We start from the raw sequence: 21063 nt of genomic DNA on the forward strand, positions 1-21063 counted from the left end.
TTCCTATCCCCGGCCTCTCGCAGGCGCAGCGAGCAGAGCACCTCTGCTCACACCAGCCTTTTCTTCTTCGCTCCGGGAAGGGAGAGAACAGCTATTCTATTGCTGCATCACCGCAGGGGGCTCAGGAAGCACCGGGGGTCGGCGGGGAGAGGAGCCCACCCGGCATCACCCAAACCAGGGCTCATTTCCCGGCAGTGTTCGTCCCTCAGCCCCAGTGATCCCGATGCCGAGAGCTGGGCGAGCCCCACGTGCTGTGCCCTGCTCGGCACAGCCGGTCGCTTGAGCCGCACACCCGGCGCCGTGAACGCCGTATTGTGCACGCACACGGCTCAGGCGTGCGGGGACGGGAAGTCACACAGGGGTTTTTTACTGAAATGTAAGACGTGCTGCACACAAAGAGCAGAGCTGGCGAAAGGTAAATTAACTCCAGACAGAAGAAGTGCAGTGCTGGGTTGCATTTCTGTGTCACCTTTGGTTAAAAAAACGCTTCTAACAGTTCTCCCGGCCAGCAAACCACCACAGCAATCGGAAAATGAAAACAATAAAATGTGACAGCGCCCGACCTAAGACAATTACCCAGTATTGACCCAGCACCCCAGGCACATCCACTGTCCTACAGTCCCCAGCTCGGCCCCGCTCGGTTAACGAAGCAGCTATTTTCCCGGTCCATCATGCAGGGGGTCCCCAGCAGCGATGCTCCCACCCGCAGCAGGGACAGCCCGACACGAACCCTGGAGCTCAAAACGCTTTTCTAAATCCAGCATCGCTTACCAGAGACAGCACTGCCGGGGGTTTGCGTGGGGCCCCGCGCAGGACACCCCATCACCGCTCCAGGTCCCGTCCCCGCGGGCTCCCCGGCACCGGGGCTACGGAAATTCAGTTCCCTCTGGCTCCCGCACGGTTAATCGCAGGCTCCGGGCCCGCGGCTGCGAACTCCCTGAGGTGCTGACTCATCTTCTTCCATCCCTGTAAAGCACCATATTTCACTGCTCCACGCCCACCGCGCACAACCGCGCTGGAGTAGCTCCTCACGCCGCCTTCACGCCCCGTTGGCGTGCGGTGCTGCAGCGCGGCCGGTACCGGGGCTGGGCCGGTACCGGGGCTGGGCCGGTACCGGGGCTGGGCCGGCACCGGGGCTGGGCCGGCACCGGGGCTGGGCCGGCACCGGGGCTCGGCGGCGGGGCACGCATCGCGGGCCGGGCTGTACCTGGCTCCGAGCCGCCACCTCGAGATGGTTATTAACGCAACCACCACCCTCCGAGAAAATACGCTTTATTCCATTTTAATCAACTATTTCAGGACCAAACCCGGCCCGCTCCCGCCTGCTCCGGCCCAGCAGGGACCGGCGCGGGCTGCGCCCCCGGCCCCAGGCTGCGCCCCCGCCGCTGCTCTGTCCCTCGGGAGGGACCTCGGGTGTCCGAGCAGGGCACAGCGAACCCCGTGTCTGTGCAGGCAGCGAGTCCCCCGCGCTGCCCGGGCCGCCCCGCGCCCAGGGGAACAAAGCGCCGGGCCGGGCCGTCCCCATTGTCCCCGCTCCGGCCGGGCAGCGGCCGCCCCCCGCGCGGGCAGGAAGGGGAGGGGTCGCGCACAGACAATGCCTCCCCCACCCCCCCGCCGGCACGGCCCGCCCTCCGCTCCCCATTGGCCAGCGGGGAATTTGGGGAGCCCCCCTCCTCCTCCCGCCAGCTCCCCCCCCCCCCGCCGCCCGCCGGGGGCGCGCACGCCGCATTGTGCCGGGGGGCGCGCAGGGATGGGGGGGCGGGGGCGCGCGCGGCCGGCGGCGGGGGCGCGCCCGGGGGCTCCCCTTGTGTGTGCGTGTGCGCGGGGCCGGGGCCATGGAGGAGCTGAGCAGCGTGGGAGAGCAGGTCTTCGCCGCCGAGTGCATCCTCAGCAAGCGGCTCCGCAAGGTGGGACCCGCCGCCCCCCGCCGCGCCCCCCCCGCCGCGCCCCGCCGCTAACGCGCCTCTCCCCGTCTCTCTCCGCAGGGCAAGCTGGAGTACCTGGTCAAGTGGCGAGGCTGGTCCTCCAAGTGAGCGGGGCTGCGCGGTGCGGAGCGGTGCGCGGAGCGGTGCGGAGCGCGGGGATATCGCCCGCCCGGCCGCTTTTGTTCGGGTCGCGCCGCTCCTTTTGTTTACAAATAAGCGCGGCCGCGGCCCGGCCCTCCCCGCCGCCGCGTGGGGCTCCGCTCCAGCCCCACCGGCCGGGCCGGCCCCCCGGAGCTCCCCGCGGTGAGGAGGCGCCGGCCCCGCGCCCCCCGCTGGAACGGGAGCTCCCCCGGATGTGCGGGGCTCCCCTCGCCCCGCGCGGCGTGGCCGCCCCCCCGCGATCTGCATTCCCGGCCCCTTCTCCCCTGCTCGCCCCCGGTGAGCGCGCGTCCTGGTCCCCGCGGCACCGGCTGCTCGGGCCGGGGGACACGAAGGTCCCGTTTGTCCTCGGATGAACTCCCCGGTGCCGGGCCGGTAACGGGGCGGCGGGAGCGCCAGCCCCCCTGCTCTTGCCCAGTCCGTGTCTTCTGTTGCAGGCATAACAGCTGGGAGCCCGAGGAGAACATCCTTGATCCAAGACTCCTCCTCGCTTTCCAAAAGAAGTGAGCAAACTATAAACATTTCTAAGCAAACGATAAAGTCAATTCAGTTCTAATTGGCTGCGCGTGTGGTGGAAGTTGTGGAAACAACAGGCTGAAGCTCACCGTGCCTTTTGTGGCCCAGCCCTTTTGTTCATCTCCTGACATTACAGCTCATGTCCACCTAGGACGGCTCTCCCTGGGCTGGGTAAACACGAAGAATCTGTGCCCCCGGTGCACAATCTGGTTTTGCGCTGGCTGTGCAATGGGAACACGGCAGCGCCCGGCACAAACCTTTGGCTCTTGCTCCCCATTAAGCCGCCGGGGCCTGAGCTGCGCTTGGGGGTGACTGCACGCCCAGGTGGGGAGACAGCGGGAACGGTGGGCCGGGAAGGCATCGAACTGTACTTCTGGAGGGCACAGCCCTGAGAACGTGAGGAGGGAATGGGTGGGAGAAGATGGTGTCCTGTGTCAGGGCCGGGTCTGCTGCCCGGAGCTGAGCTGAGAACAGCAATTGTTCTGCAGCTATTATACACCAGGGATCACGCATGGAGGTAAAAAAGTAGCCAGCTGGCTAGGGTAAGCACAGCACTGCCAAATATTTTGGCTCCATATTAATGAAAATAATTGAAGTTTATGGTAGGATTTAATTGTAACTCATTTCTGGATCTGTTTTTTCAAGAATGGAATCTGGTGGTTAGTGCAGACAGCACGGTGTTTAATTAGCCAGATGTATTACAGCTTAACACCGTCCTTTTTAAACGGAGAATTACCAAGCTAGTATAGTGACCTGAAAGCATTCCCTGTACAGTCGTCTCGGGCTTTGCGTGGCTGTCGGTCTGGGCCACCACGTTTGGGCCAGGAGATGCGGGACAGAAATGACCCCGCGAAGGAGAGAACTCGCAGGGTTTCCAGGAGCGCGTTTGCTGCTCCTCCGCCCGGAGGCTGCGGCGCTGCCCTGTGAGCGCGGGAAGCTCCGCGCCGCCAGCGCCTGAGGAAGGCGAGGCTTGGCAGAGACGGGCACATCTGTCTGCCTGATCCTGCTGTACTAGAGGAACTGCAAATCTCACCAGGAACTGGAAGAGCCACTGACTTGGGATGAGTAACGCTCTGCGGTCCATTGCTGACCGCTGGGAGCTTCTTGCTGTGGGGATGTTAGCGTAGCAAGCAGGGATGCTCTCCTGTCACCGCCCGTGACTTAATCGTTGTTTTTCTCAGGGAACACGAAAAAGAAGCACAGAATCGGAAGAGGGGGAAGCGACCCAGGGGCAGGCCCAGGAAACACGTGGTGAGTCCCGGTGGAGGTGGAAATCCACGGCCACGACGGAGCTGAGGGGGCTCGGGCTTTGGAAGGCACCAGTGCAGGGTGCGGCGGATGCTCGGGCTCTGGCGGGTGCTGAGGACACGGCGATGCCCGCAGACCCCGCGCCAGGGGCTCCGAAGGCTGCAGTGGTGGGTGGGTGGATGAGGAGGACGTCTCTTCATCACTGTGGTGTGGAAGGGACTGAAGTTTCCCGGCACGTGGGTCCTGCCTGATATTTAAGCCTGGTCAGTTTGTGCTGTACACTGCCTCACTCATTTTCTGGCGGATCCGCACACGCGGGAGAGAGCCTGTGTGTGCTGTGTTAACTCTTTTCCTGTCTCTATTGCTTTGCAGGAACCAGAGATGCCCGCAAAAACTAAGTCAAGTAGCTCCTCTTCCTCCACATCCTCCTCTTCCTCCTCCTCTGATGAAGAGGATGAGAGTGACCTGGACGCTAAGAGAGGTCCCCGCGGCAGAGAGACTCACCCGGTACCGCAGAAGAAAGCTCAGATCCTGGTGGCAAAGCCCGAAATGAAAGACACCTCCAGGAAGAAGCGTGGGCGGAAACCTCTTCCCCCGGAGCAGAAAGCGGCTCGAAGGACCGTGAACCTGACAAAGGTGCTGAAAACGTCTCGGAAGGAGGCGGGCGGCAGCACCAAGCTGCTGGGGAAGCTGCAGCCCCAGCACAGCACCCAGGGCTCGGGCATGGCCGTGCTGAAGGACCCGCCAGGGGCCTTGGCCGGGCTCAGCTCGGGGGGCTCGTCTGCAGAAAACCTGCCCAGCATGATGAAGAGCGGCTCCGCGAGCCCGACCCGCGCCATCAGCTGGCAGAGCTCCATCGTGCACTACATGAACAGGATGTCCCAAAGCCAGAACTCGGCAGAGACCTCCCCCCTGGGCAGGCTGGCACTGAAGTCCCAGGCAGCCAGTAAGAGCGGCTTAGGGCTGGACTTAAAAATGAGGAACCAGAAAGGATCTGGGGAGTTTGGGCCGAGCGTGCAGGGCCCCAAAACTGCCAAGGCTCCCGGCAGCAGCGCTGGAGGGGACCAGAAATCGGGGTTTGCTGCAGGAGGCCAAACGCTGCACAACGGCAGCAAGATGCCGGCGAGCTCGTCCGGGGCCGGCAGCCAGGCAGCCTCCAGCCAGGAGCTGAACCTCCAAGCTCTAAACCTGCAGAGCGTCAAAAACGGGCTGAGCGCGGCTGGCGGGAGCAGCCTCCCTCGTCACCTTTGCAGCGCCCTGTCCAAAGGCTCCGGCAGCGGCGCAGCAGCAAGCGCGAGCGCTGCCGGCACAAAGGGTGGCGCGGCGGGTGCCGGGCTGAATGCTGCCAGCGCCGGCGTGGTGCTGGGGGGGGACGGCGGCAAGAGCGAGAAGCAGGCGCACCGGGCAGGCGACAGGGACTTGGCCAAGAGCGGCCCGGCCGGCACGCAGGAGGGGCACGCGGCTGCGGAGAACCGCAAGCCCGCCGCGCTTTCTGAAGTGAGCACGGGCGAAGAGAGCAGCTCGGATTCGGACCAGGATTCCGCATCCTTCCCTGGCGTGGGACAGAACATGTCTGTCTCTATCCAGACCAGCCAGGACTGGAAACCCACCCGCAGCCTGATCGAGCACGTCTTTGTCACCGACGTCACCGCTAACCTGATCACCGTGACGGTCAAGGAGTCCCCCACCAGCGTCGGGTTTTTCAACCTACGGCAATACTGAGCCCAGAAGAACAAGAGGAGGGACAGGGCCCTTCAGCCTCTCCCTCAGCTTTGCCCAGCTCTTCCATCAGGTTTTTCTTTCTAAAAGTGAACACATGAGACCTGCTGGGACTTGTGTCCAGAGAGGCTCGAGAAAGACGTGGTGAAACCTGCTCTGAACTGCCAGCGGGTCGATGGATCCGTCCCAGCTCCTCTCCATCCTCCCCCGAGCAGCGCCCCGAGCAGAGGCGGCTGCTGCCGTTCTCGGGGAGCGGGGGCATCGGTGCTGCTGGGGCTGCCGGGCTGGCAGGTTTGGAGCCAGGCTTCACTCTACGCGGATTTCTTTGCTTTACAGCTTGAAATGGCAGATCACAAAGTCTGTGGCTCTCCGGCAGCAGGGAGAGGGTGCAGAGCTGCCATGAGCCAGGCTGATACCTGGGAGAGGAGGAGGAGATCCTCTTCTTCCCTCTGGGCCCCCTGTGATTCTGTCTGAGCCACCGATTCGCCGTAGGGAATTGCAGATCAATCCAAATGAGGCAGCTGCTGCTCCCAGCCCATGGGGGCTGCTGGGGGGCAACTGTAACAGGGTTTTTTCAGGGTACATTCCGCCCAGCCACCCCCCTGGGCGAGGTCACTTCCAATGATGGTGAAGTCCACGACGTTTCTGTTGTGGTTTCCAGCTGATAGGGAAATATTGTTTACATTTTTTATCAAGGAAAATATCCTTTCTTTTGAGGAGGGTAATAAAAGCAGTTTAGGGCAGACTGACTCCTGGGTGCCACCGATGAGACGGGCATCAAAGGCGTCTCTTTCAAAGCAAAAGGCGGCTGGCCGTGGGCATCGCCGTGCTGCCCGGGCTGGGTCCCGCCGGGCCCCGGTGCCTCACGCCGCCGTTCCCGCGGCAGCCGCTCACCTTCATCCTGCCGCCCTGTGCAGCAGCCGGTGGGTTCCTTTTGGCTTGTGATTGTAACCAATAATGGCTCTTTGACGGACGTCTTCTTCCCTGCTAGGGGTTACTCTTACAAGCCAAAGCGACGGCAGCAGTTCAGGCAGAGTTCAGTAGTATTCGAGGTCCCGGTGGTTCTGTGAATGCTGAACTCGGTTCCTGGAGGGGGTGGGAAGCTGCACCCCGCAAGGCCTCGGTGCACGGTCAGGAGGTGCCCGAGGGCTCTCCCGCCAGCGGCTCCGCGGTGGCCGCTGGCTCTGTGCGTGGACGGCGCTGTGTCACGGTCACCCTCCCCAGGTGACTGACCTGGCACCGGGATGGGAATCTCACTTTGCCACAGGCGAGGGCACTCGCAGCGTCATCACACAAAGGAATGTGGAGATAAATGGACCAAACTGGGGGTACAGGTACTCCTGACCCCCCGATGCGTCAGCCCACTGCATTGCATTTGCTGCCGTGGGCTGGCGGCCGTGCGGTTCTCAGGGGAAACAAGAAGCCAGCGCTGGCTGCACGTGCTGCCCTGCTCTTCGAGGGATGGGTGATGGTTCCACGAGCGGCGGCTGCAGGCTCTGCCGGGGCAGGCTCCTGTGCTCCCTTAGCTTTTGTGTTTAATCCCCAGCCGTCCCGTTGGTCGTGGCTTTGCGTTTGCTGTGTTACGGAGCTGAGCACGGCGTCGTGCACAGGCCGACACCGTGCGGGTGAGCAGGCGGAGGTGTCACCGCAGGAGCTGTGCCCCAGGGCAGCCTTGAATGTCGCTGTGTCACAGCATTGGCAGCCTGGGCATCGCACTGGCCAGCGCTGGGCATCGCTCTGCCTGAGGAGCGGAGCGAGCCCTGGCCAGGGAGGAGGTTCCCAAGGACAGAGATTCCATTGAGCTCCAAGATGCCAAAATGTCACCGTCTGTGTTGTTTGCCTTCTAGTTTTAGCTTTGCCAAATGAGCCACTGTTGCTTCGAGCAGTCCAAGGAAACGTTATCCTGTGTCAGCAGAATGGTCTCTTCTGGGTGCACTTGTGCTGGCGACACGAACGTTTCGGGAGAAGAACTGAGGGATCTGGGAGCACAGGGGTGATGCTCTCCCCCACACACCAAAAGTTTGCTGCTTGGCCTTCACAAATCCAAACTGAACGACAATGTGCCTTTCGGACCGTCCCCAGCTCAGCCTCGTCTGCGACTCCGGTCCCACAACAGGTTTGTGCCTATGCAAAGTGGGTTGGTCACAGGGTCCTGGGGACAGCTGTGACACCAGTGGGGAGAGGTGCCCTGGTCCCCAGCAGGACGCCCAGCTGCCAGACGGAGCCCAGCCGCAGCGCCGAGGCCAGCGGAGGGATGCCCAGCGAGAGGCAGCAGCCCGGCAGGGATGCTCTTGCTCAGAGTGGCAGGATGTGGATGTTGGTGTCCCTGGGGGGGTACAAAGCACCTGAGGATGCTCTGAGGAGGGGCTGGACATTAAGCATCCACAGAGGGTGCAGGAGACGAGCTGCAGCAGCGGGGGCTGCGTTCCACCACGGCGGGGGCTGTGCTTGCTGCATGCTGGCTCTGAGATGGCTGCTCCCTCCAGAGCCCCCGTCAGAGCTCAGATGCATTTCTCCATGCGGAGACTTGCTCCTGCATCCCGGCTGGGTGAGCAATCACTGGGCCCGGGCTTGTACCTGGGGGAACACGGATCCCGACAGCAAGAGCCTCCCCTCCATCACCCGCCTTGCCAGGCGCGTCCCCTCCGCCAGCAGCAGGACTCTGCGGTCACCATTGCTATTGTGCCTTTTGCTCACCAGCTGGTTCAATCCCAAAGGTCTAAGGATGATGAAGACGATAATCCAGGAGTTTTTCCGACGTTTCTCTCCTGCGCTCCTTCCCAATCTCTTCCCGACGTCACGTTTCAGGATCTCGGCTCTCCCGGCAGCGCTGGGGTGTCTGAGCGCAGGGTTCCTGTTGGAGTTTGCCTCTCAAAGGCACATAATGTGAGCGATTTACTGTAATCTTTAGTGAGCAGGGGCTGAAAGCCGCTGCAGACCCTGTTTACCAGTCAGTACCATTAGCATTCAAGGTCTACCTTTTTCCTTTTTTTTAAGTTTGCTGCTATGGGTCGCGGTGTTCAGCATGTGTCAAACAGCCAATTAAAGGTTTGTCACTTGTCGTTTTCTAAGGGGTTTCCGATGTGGAAAGTCCTGCAGTATTTGTATATTGAATGGATATTTTCTCTAGGCATAATCTGGTTAAGCATACTTGTTGTTTTCCATTGGACTGGAAGAGGTGGCCGATTCAGCCATCTTCCCTAGAAACTTAGTCTATTTTTATATCTATATTTTGTACCAAAAAACTGGAGTTCGTGGAGGGATGGGGATGGCTCAGGGGGTTCAGATCGTTTCGAGTTTCTCATCTGGGTGTGAAGGGCTCCAGAGCCAGAAAGGAGCTTTTCACTGAAAGAAATTGAGGGATGGGTGAAAACAAACAATTGTTCTTGTAACTTGTGCCAGTCACTGGTCTGATTTGTATGTTTTAATTAAAGAGAGAGCCAAATCGTTCATGTACTACACTTATAATTGCTTTAAGCTACAGCTGTTTGTTTGCTTTTATTTCCAGAGAACAAAAGTTGGAGATGTTATTACCCTGGGAAAGGGTAAGGGCTTTGTTGAGCAGGACAGGCGCCCAGCCCACCAGGGCCGCGGGGCCACCGCTCCCCTGGGCCTCCGTCACCCCCCAGCACCTCGCTGTGTGTTCCCTAGTGCTTCTGGACACTAACACTAGCGTAGACCCACCGCCCCTAGGTTGCTGTTATTTATTTGCAGGAAAACACTAGGAGATGGTTACATCGACGGGGCTTTTTCTATAACTTTTCCCCACTGCTCTTTTTTAGCATATCAATAAATATTTTTTTAAACTTTTCAGCCTGCTGTGGTCACTGCTCTGGGAGCGCCCCCCCCGCCACGGGCGCTGCCTGGGCCTGTACTCCCCGGGTGCTGCCGCTGCCTTGCGAAACCGCTGCCCCCGCAGCAGGGCCCCCCGACGGGGCTGGGGAGCTTGCGGGGAACCGGAGCCGAGCAACCGCCTCCCCCCGAGGGCCCGGGCACGGCGCAGCCCCCTCCCAGCCCCAGCCCGCGGCTCCTACCGGGCGCGGTCTGGCGGCCTCCGCTGCGACGGGAGCTGCGCCTGCTCGGGGGGGCCCAGGTGTCTCCGCTCAGCCCCGCCCCAGCCCGGGGACCCGCCCGGCCGCCCCCACCTGCGGGACCGGGACCCGCCCGGGGGCCGCGCTCGGGCCGGACCGGCCGGGAGCGGGCGCTGTGCGGCCAGCGGCGGGGCCGAGGCCAAGCGGCCGTCGGGGCTGCCCTCGGGAGGGGGCCGAGCCCCGGGGGCGCGGAGCCGCCCGGGCACAGGGCGCTCGGCTCCTGCGGGCCGCGTCCAGGGGCTCCGCCAGCCGGTTCCCCCCCGTCCCGCCGTCCCCAGGCCCTCCCTCCGCGCCCGCCCCGCCGGGGGCCCCGCCGCGACCCGTGTGAAAGGGCCCCCCCGCAGGGCCGGGGGAGAAAGGCGCCATTGTGCGGCCCTTTCTCCCGCTCCTCCTTGACACTCATTTTCCGCGCCCAGCCGCTGACAGCTCCCATAATGCGGGGGTCCGCGCCTTTCACCCGGCGGAGCCGAGAAATGAGGTTAATGAGGACACAGCTTAGAGAAAAAAGCACCCAAACCAACACCCCCCGGCCCCGCCGCTCCCCTCCTCCTGCGCGGCCGGGCCAGATTTGAATACAAAAGCCGGACTCGCCGGGCAGGGGCGGCCGCTGCCCCCCAGACCCCGGCCCGTATCCCCGCCGCGCTGCCCGCCCCGTCGGAAGGGCGGAGCGGCGGCTCCGGGGCTGTTCCTCGGAGCGGAGCCGCACGCCGTGCCCGCTGTCACCCTGTTGGGGCAGCGCGGGACACCCGGGGTACGGCCCGGACCCCCCCCGCCCCGTCGGGTGCCGGCTCCAGCCCGCCTGCCCGCGTTGGGAAGAGCCCACCCGCCCCGTCGGGATCCCGCCTCCCACAGCGTGGTGCTCCCGGGGACCCCCTGGCCTCACGCCCCCCTCATCCCAGGGCCACAAGGGAAGACAGACACGATTCTATTTACAAAGTATATATTTAAACTCACATAAAAAGCAGGTCTCATATGGACATTCACGGCTGGCAGAAGACACGTAGTTAAGCTTCACTTCTGAGACTGAGATTTAGCCAAATCGTTTTTGTACAAGTCTTAGATTTAAATAATTCACGCACACAGACCCACACACACACACTCAGTATATACGTCGCTATGTACATACACACATATAAACCCACATGTATGTTTTGCTCCATATACACGCGTGTCGGGACGCACACGTACACATAGGGCTGGAGTGGAGCACACGCGATCCCGGCCGCGTCCGGCAGGACAGAGCGCGGCTCCGAGCTGTCCACAGCGGGGCATCTTCCAGCCTTGGCACAGCGGGACGGGCCCTCTGACAGCACACGGCCCACGGCAGCTGTCCCTGGGCACCAGCACCAACACCAGCACATTGGAACTTCATACAAACCAAGTTAAAAAACCTCAGTTTTACAAAATATGCTGGAAAAAAAAAAAAAAAGGCAAAACCAAATAAACACCAAAAAAAAAAAACCAAAACAAACAAAAATCCAGAACTCACAGCCATGACTCCCTTTGTACGGCCCCCAGAGCATCCTCCTGCTGGGCCGGCTGACAAAGGTCCCAAGAGAAGGATGGAGAAGGGACCGAGCAAGGGCCCCGTGTGCTTTCACCCCCAGGAGCTCGGCCGGGGAGGAGGGATGAGGGGGACCAGGCCCAGCCCTGGGACACTGCTGGACAGATTTGTGCTTTCCAACCCTCAGTGGTGCTCAGAGCAACGTGTCAGGACCAGGACACCTGCTCCAGCCCAACCGAAACCGGCCCCTGGGGAAGGGTCCCGCTGCACACCCGGGCCAGGCGTGACCAAGCAGGGTGGGGGGTCTGCAGCCCCCAGGCGGCTGCTTGACCCACCCAGGGAACCGCTGCACGTTGTTCAGAGCCACGGAGCCCATGGCCATACCCAGCGAGGGGAGCAGCAGCAGGGTCCTCCACCCCAGGAGAAACAACACAGGCAAATAACCCACAAAACGCCACCCGAGTCGGCGGGGCTGCTCACACAGGGGACTCCTTCGCCTTTTGGCAATTGCTTAACTAGCACAAGAAAACGGAAATATTTATTGTCTCTGAATGCATAAAGGTGGCTCTGGGATTTGTCAGAGATGTGGATACGACAAAGTACTTCATCTGGAGTCTTCCAGCAGTCTGAAGGGAACCGTGTTTGGGGAACAAAAATATGACTAATTCACTTTCTGTAGCGCTATAAAGCACCCGAAGGCGGGCAGCGCCACGCTGCCCTCCGACCCGCCGGCACTGCGGGGATGTAAACGGGGGGTAGGACTTCTCTGTTTTAAGTGGGTGGGGGAACAGAATCAAGCGACCAGACAAAAGGAAAACGGATTCTCAGCTCAGTCCCATCTCCCACAACGGCTACGACAACTCTATTAAAGTGCATTTCAGTATCACCCCTCTCGGAATCTTACACACACAAACCTCCTCTTCCTTCACAAGAAAAGGTAATTCAAGTTAATACTCCACTAGAACAGTTTTAGCCTTTTTATGGGTTTCTGCTTTTCCCCACTCCGACTCTGTAACAACATCATATCTTTTCGTTAGACTGGAAACACCCCATCCCCAACAATACTGTAAATTCAAGTGCTCACTTTAACTGTCAAGGGCAACAGTTCTGGATACAGCACACTTGATTGTACAAGCAACACCTTATATCACAATCAAGAAACCAGGGCACACTGCCCTCCGAGGGAGCAGCACGTCCCCCTCCAGCATCCATAGCATCATTGGAAAAATAACAGCTTAAAAAACCCAGACCATAATGAGCTGTGAACATCGCTCGCTATGTACACCGGCTCCTGCAACAGATGCGTGAACTCTGTTAGTTCTCAGTTTTATTGTCCTTTCCAAGAGCAACTGAGCAGTCACTGTTGTCTCCATTTAAATAAAACAACTCAGAGTTGAAATATATATAGATATATATATAAGCATTTTTTCTTAAATAACATATTTACATCTAATAGAAAATATAACTCTAGAGATAATCTTTCCAACGAAATGTAAGACATGGAAAACGAAAAAAACCAAAACAAAACAAAAAAAGAATGAGTTAATGGATTTGTGACAGTTTCTAAATCCTTTCCAGGAAAAAAAAAAATTAAAAAAAGAAAAAAAAAAGCAAAGCAGGGGCCCCCGAGCTCTACCCAAGCTGCTGTCTGGAGAAGAAAATCCAGCACCACCTCGGCCAAACTCATCGCTTCTCTTTAAAGAATCCTTGGTCCGTGCTGCTCTCCTTGATGGTGACGGTCAAAAAGTTAGAGGTCACATCAGTTACCACCACCTTCTCCAGGTTGTTGAGGGAGGGGCTCCAGGACTCCTCCTCGGGGTCCCCCAGGATCCTGGACACGGGGATCCTGGCGATGAGGGACGGCCGCCCCGCCTGGCCCCCCACGCCGTCGCGGTACAGGCCGCCCACGGCGCCCGGGCTCACCGCGCCGTGCAGGAGCTTGGGCCCGCCGGGGTCCAGCCCCCCCTGGCCCTTGGGGTCCAGAAAGTCCGCGCGGTGCTTGGCCAGCCGGGGGGGGTACGTCTCGGCGGCTCCCAGCTTGGCACCCACCTCGGCCCGGTTGGGGCCGGGCAGCGCGCTGGGGAGGTCGGGGTCCTGCCGCCTGGCCAGCTGGATGACGCTGTGTCCCGAGCCAAACTTGGCCGCCCCCGCTGCCGCCTCCTCCATCTTCCTGGCCTTCAGGTAGTCCCCCACCTTGTCCCCCGGGTCCCCCAGTTTCCTCTTGGAGGCGTCCAGAGTCTCCGCCAGGTCCTTGTAAAGCTCCTTCCTGGGCTTCGGGCCTCTCTTTTTGGGGGTCTCGCCGGGTTTCTCCTCCACACGGATCACCCGGTCGCGGATGCTGTCTGCCTTGGGGGTGCTGGTGCTCGAGCTGCTCTGGGGAGCCAGGGCTATGTTTCTCAGTCCTTCCCTAGCCCGGGACGTGGAGCCCAGCTCCTGGGGGGACCTGCCGGGATACGGCACCCGGATCCCCCTGGAAGAGTCACTGCGGAATTCATAGGTTTTGGCTTTTGCTTTTGCCTGGGCCTGCAAAGAAGATAAATCAACCGGTGACTTTATTATCCTGCCATCCAGCTGCATAATTGCAACTTACAGGACAAGAGGCCGCCTTGGCCAGGAGCATCCTCCACGGGCACAGAGAGGGACCCGCTCCCCCGCGGCTCGCAGCCCTGGCCGGCACAGGGCATCAGGCTCCTTACCTTCAGCAGGAAGGTTTTGGGCTTGGGGCCTCGCTTTTTGGGCCCGTAAAGCTCCATTTCTCGCTCCCTAGAGGTGTTAAAAAAACCAAAGCTTCAATTCAGCATAGCTACAAGACAGCAACATATTTACAAGCACAACAGCTACTGCTAGCAAAGGCCTTGTACCTTTCCTCAAAGGCTGCGAGCAGCCGGGCATCCAGGATGTTTTCCTCGGGTTCCCAAGTGCTGTACCTGGGGGGCACAGAGAGAGGGAACGGCATGAGGACCCAGAAACACAAAAAATAAATTAAGAATACGGGGCATAAAGGAAAGGACTCAAGTTTCCTTTGCACTACAATGGAGCGCTGGGCTGCAGCGAGCCACCTCCTCCCAGCTCCCGGCTGCAGAACCCTACGGACAAACGGCCGACTTACTTCTGAGACCAGCCCTTCCATTTTACGAGATATTCCATGCGCCCCTGCAGATGCAAAGAGAAAAATAAATATGCATGGAGGGAAGCCGCGATAAGCGCCCGCAACAAAGATACGCCGGCAATTCCACGCGTGCAACAAACACGCGCCCGCGGCGTGTATCAAAACCACGCAAAACACGCAGGGGAGGGGGAAAGGGAGCGCGGGAGGGGGCGGGGGGAAGCAACAAAAAAAAATCATAATGATTTTTTAGCAAACCGCAGGGGGTGCGCAGCCCGGCGGGCGGGCAGGCAGAGCGCAGACACCCGCCCCGCCGGCGGGGAGCGCCCGGGCATGCGGCGGGGAGAAAGAGCCGCCCCCAGCGGGCGCCCAGCCGCAACCGGGCCGGGGCCGGCGGGGCCGCCGCAGCGGCGGCGGGGCCGGGAAGCGGGGGGAGGGCGCGGGGCCGGGGAGGGGGTGCGGGGCCGGCCGGGGGGGACACCTACTTTGCGGATGCGGCGCTTGAGCAGGGCCTCGGCCGCGAAGACGCGCTCCCCGACGGCCGAGAGCTCCATGTTTACGGGGCCGCTCGCAGCACACAGGCAGCCGCCAGCGCAGCCCAGACCATAATACTCCGCCCGCTGACGTCAGCGCCGCGGCCCCCCCCCCCCGCCGCCCCCCCGCACTTGTTGCTGGCGGAGCGGGTGGAATATTCCGCCCGCGCCGCATTGGCTCGCGCCGCCGCCCCGCCCCGCGACGTGCGCAGCGTCCCGATGAGAGGGGGCGGGGCCACTCGGGGGGGCGGAGGGGGCGGGATGCCACGCCCAGCCACGCCCTCCAGGCCACGCCCCGCTCCGGCGGTGGGGGGGGTGGCCCCGGCGAAGTGGGGGGGGCGGCGGAGGCTGCAGGGGGGACCGGAGCACAAAGGCGCCCCGGGAGCGCGGGGAGGCGCTGCCACCGCCGCCAGCTCCCGCGGCCCCGGGGACGGGGCGGGCCGGGTCCCCGCCAGCACCTGGTGGCCCGGCCCGGTTGCGGGTGCTCGGACAAAGGGACCGCTGTCAGAGGCGGGAGCGCTCACGCACAAATCGGCCCGACCACCGTGGGTCACCGCCGCCCGGCTGTGACGACCGTAACGGAGGGACGCGGTCCCGCGAGCCGCTCGGCGCCGCTGCTCCTGCGGGACTGCGAATCCTTCCCGGCGGCGCGGACAGTACCGCACACCGGAGCTCAGCGCCTCCGGTTTCATCGCGCCGGCAGCCTCCGGCTCTGCTCGCCGGGGGGCGGAGGGATGGCCCCACGCGGGATGTGTTCTCTCCTCGTGTTACATGTCAGCAAAGCGGCGGGGGTGCGCGGGTGGCACTGAGGGGCTGCCAGCCGGTACCGGGACCCCCTGCCTGCTTCTGCCGCTCGCCCCGTCCCACGGCGTCTCGCCCGGGAGCCGTCACCTTCTCCTGCAGCGACTCCTTCCCCAAGGCGGCCACAGGAGACCGAGACACGCGCGTCGGGGCGACAGGTCCAGCCCCGGGGGCGTAGAGTTCCCAAGTGACGGGTCCCCCGCCCTCAGCCGAACGAGGTCCCAAACCGCCCACCCCGCCCGTCGTGGGAGGCTCCGAAGGGGCCCAGAAGCACTTCAGCCCGTCCCGCGGACTGAGGACGTTCCCGAGCCCGGGGGCAGCAGAACCGTCCGGGGCTGCCCCGCGAGTGGGACCCGCAACACCACAGCCCGGTGCTGAGTGGGCGTCCGAGGCCTCGTCCACGCGGGACGAGGCCAGGCGAGGCATCTCGTGGAGCTTCCCCCACCCCACCGCGCCTCCCACTTCCGTCTGCTAAGGAGTTCGAAGCCGAGGGGGAGCTGTCCTCGGCGGCCTCCGCACTCAGGCGTGAGATACCCCAGGGACGACTCACGGGGTGCGTGGGTCTGGTCCTCGCCGGCAGAGCCCTCCGTCCCTCCCTCGGCCGCTGGCCGAGGTGAAACCGCGCTCACGGGAGGAGGCGGAAGATTTCCACCCCGCGCCTTCCGTGGGCTCCTTGCCCCACACCTCCAGCCTCGCGGGTTTTGCTCGGCGTGGAGAGCGGCGCGGGTGCGGAGGGGCCGGATGCGGGGAGCGCACCCCCCACGCTCTCTGGGTCTCCGGAGAGCGGCGTCCCAGGGAGTTTTTCGTTAATGTCGAATTAATCGTTGTTAATTAAGGCAGGTCGCGGGGCGGCTGCTGAATTGGCGTGAACGTGGTCGCCCGGATCCCGCTCCACCAAAGGTGTCGCGCAGAAAAGAGACCCGAGCGGATGGGGCACAACGCCCGGCCGGGGAGGCGAGAGACGGGGGGGTGGCGGATCGTCCTCCCGGCCCCGGCGATGCCGCCGCCCCCGCCTCGCTCTGCTGCTCGGGATTCCCGGGGTAGCGTCCGCAGAGGCTCAGCGGGGCCGAGCGGGACCCATCCCCGTGGCCACGGGGGTGCTACAGTCCGGGGAACGGGGTGTTTGCCCCGCACCTTCGCTGCCGGTGTCGCCGGTGCAGGTGGAAAGCATGGGCTCGCGGCCGAACCCCCCCGCACCGATGCTGCACGAAAGCCCTGAAGGGCTGTGGAGCTCCCGGCTGAGCAGCCGCTTCTGCCCCGTCGCCTGCGCGGAGCTACACGTCTCCGCGGAGCCCCATGGCCACGCGTGGGGGCGGAGAGGGGAGAGGCGGCAGCTGTAGCTGCCTTCCGAGCGGCCGTCAGAGCAGGAAATCGGTCCATCCTCCGACGTGATCCACGAGAGACCCGCGTGGGGCTTGGTTCCCCGTTGCAGTGCGGGGGGGCAGGGAGAAGGAGAGACACAAACGAGAACGGCGCGGGGAAAGCAGCGGAGAGTAACCACCGCTGCGTGGGGGTCCAGTTGGAGCCCCCGGGCCGTGGGCGAGCCAGGGCCGGGACTGTGGCGGGTCGTGGGGGTCTTGGCCCGGAAGGAGAAGCGGGACGGAACCGCCCCGGCGCCGCGGAACGAGACAGCGGCGGGCGGGTCCGTTCCCGACTCTCCTGTGCAATTCTTCCCGCTGCTGAAGGGGGCCCGAGACCCCCTCGCCCGGGGCCGGCGGCGCTGCGGGAGCCCCTCCCGCCCGGCCGAGCCATCGGCAACAGAAGCGGAGCCCGAACACGGGCCACCCCCTGCGCTCCCCAGGTCAACGGCAGAAGCTGCCTGGCCGCCCCATGGGCTCTCGGCCGGAGGGAGCCGCTCGCCCCTGTGTACCCTCCGCCCCCACCGGCCCCGTATGGCCCCGGCTCTGCCCCGGGGTCCCGGAGCTCAACGCTGACTCGGGGACGGTCCGGCCCGGCGCAGGCGTGTGCCGCCGCTGCAAACACCGTTTCCGCCCATTTGACCCCAAATCCGTCCCTCGGTCGCGGGATGTGCGTTCCCCCAGCTCGGACTCGTGCGATGAGCTCCTCCGGGCTCAGCCGGCCGCCGCGGAGCAGGGTGCCCGGCTCCCCCCTCGTTTCTCGCTGTGCGGGGGCTTCCAAGGCTGTGAGCTTTGCAACGAAACCGGGGAGCTACTGCCCTTCCCGGGGCCGCGCGTGGGAGCGGCGGGGCGAGCGCGCGTATCCGAGCGCGGCTGAGCCGGGGGCGGCAGCGGGGCGGTGGGCAGCTGGCTCCAACCCAGCGGCCGGTACGGCGGGTCTCCGCGCCGCAGCCGGGCTCTTCCCCGCGGCTTCCCGTGCGCTCCGGTGACGGTTCTGCTCCACCCCACGGATACACGCGCCCGGGACGGCTAGAATCCAGCTCAGCTCCCGGTCCTGCTCGTTTTCCCGAGCGGCCGAAGATGCCGGTGCCGATCGGAGACAAGTCTACGCCATGGTCGCTTTCCTCCATGTCCCCTTCTCCTGGGCGACCTGAGCACGGCCCCAACGCTGCGACCGTGGAGGGACAACGGGGACAGACGAAGCCGACCCCTCGGCAGAGTCCAAGCGTTTGTGAATCCCCGAGCAGACTCTGCGGCCGGGACGGAATTTGTGTCCCGGGAGCGCTGTCCTGCAGCCCGGCCGGGCTGTGGGTATCGGCGGGCACGGCAGAGCGCGCCCCGGAGCTCCCTTCCACGCGAGCTCCCTCACGTGCATGTACACCCCGCACCCCCCAGGTGACCAGTCCGGGGTTCCCGCCCTCGCCGCCCGGTTCTGCTTCGGTCTCCTCCCGGCTCGGTCCCGTTCCCGAGCCGGGCGGGAAAACAATTCCCTCTACCGGCAGCTGAACGCAGCCGGGATGAGCCTCGGGATAAATTCACGCCCCCCGGTCCGGCGCCGGGCTGTCCCAGCGGGACGGGCGCGGATCCGGGGACCCCACAGCACTGACGGCCCCCGCCAGCCCCCGGTTCTGCCCCGGGCTGGGGGCAGCGCGGCCGCCGGCACGCTGCCTTTTCGTTTCCGAGCAGCTCGGGGCGAAGCCGGGAGCCAACGACTGGCCCCGAACTGCGGCACCTGCACCCCACTCGGAAATGGGCAGCCCAGACAGGACCGCCCCACCCGGGACCGGGGGCGTGTCCAGAGACGAGGCCATAAATGGAGTTGCGGTCACACGTGGGCTCGCTGCACGCGGGACCGCCTGGTCCGCGTTTCCCACCGCTTTCTCTCGGGACACGGCGCTGCCGTGCGCCCTGACCCTCTGCATCCCCCGGTGCCGCCGAGGCTGCTGCCCGGAGCGTGGGGATGCCCGATCCAGAAGGGAGATCTCAAGCGGTGCCCGGACTGCGGTGCTCCCCCGGGGCTGCTCCTTCTCACTCCCACCAGCCCAAGAATTCTCGTGCGATAAAGTTTTATGTCGACGTGTTTGACATCGAAGCCTTCCTCCCCGTCTTCCTCGAGCTCCGACCAAAGCCCTCCCCGTCCAGATGCCCGGTGCTGCTGTCCCTCTCCCGGGGCTCGGGATGGAGCAGCCGTGACAGCGCTCGATCCCCTGCGGGACACGCTCCACGGAGCCTCCGTGTCTGGGGATTCCCCCTGGGCTGCGCTGGCCAGACCACACCGAAAACCCTGGCTCGGGCCGGGGCATTGGGGTCCTGGGCAGGGCTGCTTCCCCCTGCCCCGATGGTCGTTATCTCCCTGTTGCCAGGTCATGGGCAGCCGGCGAGGGCACCGTTCTGGGGGGGGTGCAGCCACCACCGCGGCCGGTCCGGGGCCGGACCCACCATCGTCGCAGGATCGAGCTGAGCATCCTCCTCGGTGCAGCCGGGCCCGGGCCGGCGGTACTGAAGGACAGGGGACTGAACCCCGTCTGCCACCCTCCGGCCCGGCTACCGGGGGTGAGTGCGGGGAACGGCGGGCGCGGCCCAGGCTCGTCCCCGGGGTGCCGTACGGCAACGCGACGCTTCCCGGCGCGGCCCCGCCGGCCCGATTAATTCCAGGTGCTTTCCATAGGTGGCACCGTCCTACTGGAAATGGGAGCTGCGGCCGCCGCGCAGCCTGCGGTGCTCCCGCCGCCCCCGTGGGACACTGCCGCCCCCTCCGCCCCGGGAAGCCTCCCCGCACCGCGGGCTTCAGGAGGGCGAAGCGCCCGCAGGAGGTCCCGGGGCGGTGCGGGGGATATCCACTCCACGGTCCCCTCGAAGGCGAAGAGACGCCGTCCTGCCCCGGACCACACGCCCGCGAACTGTCTGAGAGTCTTCAGCATCGACACTACCAGTGGGAGCCGCCCCACGCGTATCCCCACAGCCTCTGTTACAGCCTCTCCAGCAGCGCACGGGGCGGAGGGCGAGCTCCGAGCACACACCTTGCTCCGGCAAGGTTGAGCGGCAGAGTTCTCACCCGCGGCCCCCTGCCGAGAGCGCCCACGGGGAGCCCTGAGCTCCCACGGCAAAGCTCCCACTCCCCGTTTTCCAGGCGTGCCGACACTCAGCGAGAGTCGCTCGTCTCCTTCGGCCCCGGGGCCGCCCGTCCCAGCTCCGCGGGTTGCACCGAAATCCCCGCGCGAGGAAAGGGCTGCTCCCGGGGACGAGGCGGGGGGGTCGCCGCTTTATCGCCCCGCTCCAGGCTGCGAGCACTCTGCACAAAAGACCTTTTGTTTCCGGGGTTCCCGAATTTGCTGATTATCTGTAGGAACATAAACACGAGATGTTTGCAGAGCGGGGAGAAGGAGGAACCGACCCGAGAGCTGCGTCGGGCGCGTAAACCTGAATGTTTTTGGAAGAATCCCCCTGTCTAACCAACGCGGGTCCGTCCCGGCCACTCTGCTGCCCACGTCGGTGTCGCGCTGGTTGGCCGGCAAGAACGGCAGGAGAATGAACCTGCTCTCTCGCGGCGCCGGCTACAGAGGCCACGGAAGCGCCACGAGTGGGCAGGGACCACCCGACGGCCACACCGGGCCAGGACGGACCGCGCTGCCGGGCCCGGGGGCGGCGGTCCGCACCGGGGAAGATCTCACCGGGGATGTTATGTGGCAAATGACATGACAAGGGGTGCGATGGGAACGGCCTGGCCCGGCCATTGCTCCGTCCTCGCCCCTGCCCTGTTGCTGGTCCTGCTCGGCCCCGACCGCGCGGCCCCGGCACTCCGCTTTTAACAAAAGCAATTAGAGGTGAAACGCGGTACATTTGCATTCCACCTAATGACCGGCGGCGGCTTTCCCCGGGCGGGGGCGGCATCTGCGGCGGGCCCGGCCCGGTCCCCCTCCCCTCCGCGCCCCGCCCCGCCCCTCCCGCAGCCCTGGCCCCGCCCACTCCGCACAAGGTAGATGCTCTATTTAGGTTCATGCCCTTATATGGCGATGAGCGCGGCGCCCCGCGGACGGCGCGCACCATATAAGGAAGCGGTACCAGAGCCCGGGGTGAGCTGGTGAGCGCTCATTGGCCCGGTG

At 63.9% G+C, this 21063-nt stretch overlaps 3 protein-coding genes and 1 long non-coding RNA gene across 19 annotated transcripts in view; 1 reads left to right on the forward strand and 3 right to left on the reverse strand.

The window, feature by feature from the left end:
• The window catches only part of RBFOX3 (RNA binding fox-1 homolog 3), a 135037-nt gene extending 132802 nt beyond the window's left edge, over positions 1–2235 (reverse strand). For 7 of the 15 annotated variants that reach the window (XM_071816603.1, XM_071816599.1, XM_071816592.1 and 4 more), the window contains exons 1-2: positions 2001–2222; positions 772–966 (exon numbers count right to left, since the gene is read on the reverse strand). The gene's annotated coding sequence lies outside the window, so the exon portion shown is untranslated. Of the gene's footprint in view, positions 1–771; positions 967–2000 lie in introns of all 15 variants that reach the window. The other 8 variants (XM_071816596.1, XM_071816595.1, XM_065852112.2 and 5 more) reach the window with 7 other exon arrangements.
• CBX2 (chromobox 2) lies at positions 1232–9380 on the forward strand. The gene is given in 8 exon segments (XM_065852104.2): positions 1232–1519; positions 1521–1596; positions 1599–1690; positions 1692–1907; positions 1986–2029; positions 2522–2587; positions 3782–3851; positions 4221–9380. Coding segments are annotated over 8 exon segments (2202 nt in total). The 3' UTR covers positions 5571–9380.
• On the reverse strand, positions 8836–9695 carry LOC139829364 (uncharacterized). Its single transcript, XR_011741820.1, has 2 exons — positions 9602–9695; positions 8836–8912 (listed from the first exon to the last, which is right to left on the reverse strand). It is a non-coding gene; the product is annotated as an uncharacterized lncRNA (long non-coding RNA).
• Positions 9696–10581: 886 nt separating this feature from the next.
• On the reverse strand, positions 10582–14888 carry CBX8 (chromobox 8). 2 transcript variants are annotated; one of them, XM_065852521.2, is made up of 5 exons: positions 14754–14888; positions 14272–14315; positions 14024–14089; positions 13859–13925; positions 10582–13685 (listed from the first exon to the last, which is right to left on the reverse strand). In XM_065852521.2, the coding sequence occupies exons 1-5, from the start codon at positions 14820–14822 to the stop codon at positions 12846–12848; spliced, it is 1086 nt and encodes a 361-aa protein (XP_065708593.1). In that variant the 5' UTR covers positions 14823–14888; the 3' UTR covers positions 10582–12845. The 2 variants fall into 2 exon arrangements, with proteins under 2 accessions (XP_065708593.1, XP_065708592.1); XM_065852520.2 differs by having other exon boundaries at positions 13859–13949.
• Between the last annotated feature and the right edge of the window lie 6175 nt (positions 14889–21063).

The sequence above is a fragment of the Patagioenas fasciata genome, chromosome 18 (genome assembly GCF_037038585.1).
Source record: "Patagioenas fasciata isolate bPatFas1 chromosome 18, bPatFas1.hap1, whole genome shotgun sequence".
In the NCBI taxonomy this organism is placed as follows: domain Eukaryota; kingdom Metazoa; phylum Chordata; class Aves; order Columbiformes; family Columbidae; genus Patagioenas; species Patagioenas fasciata.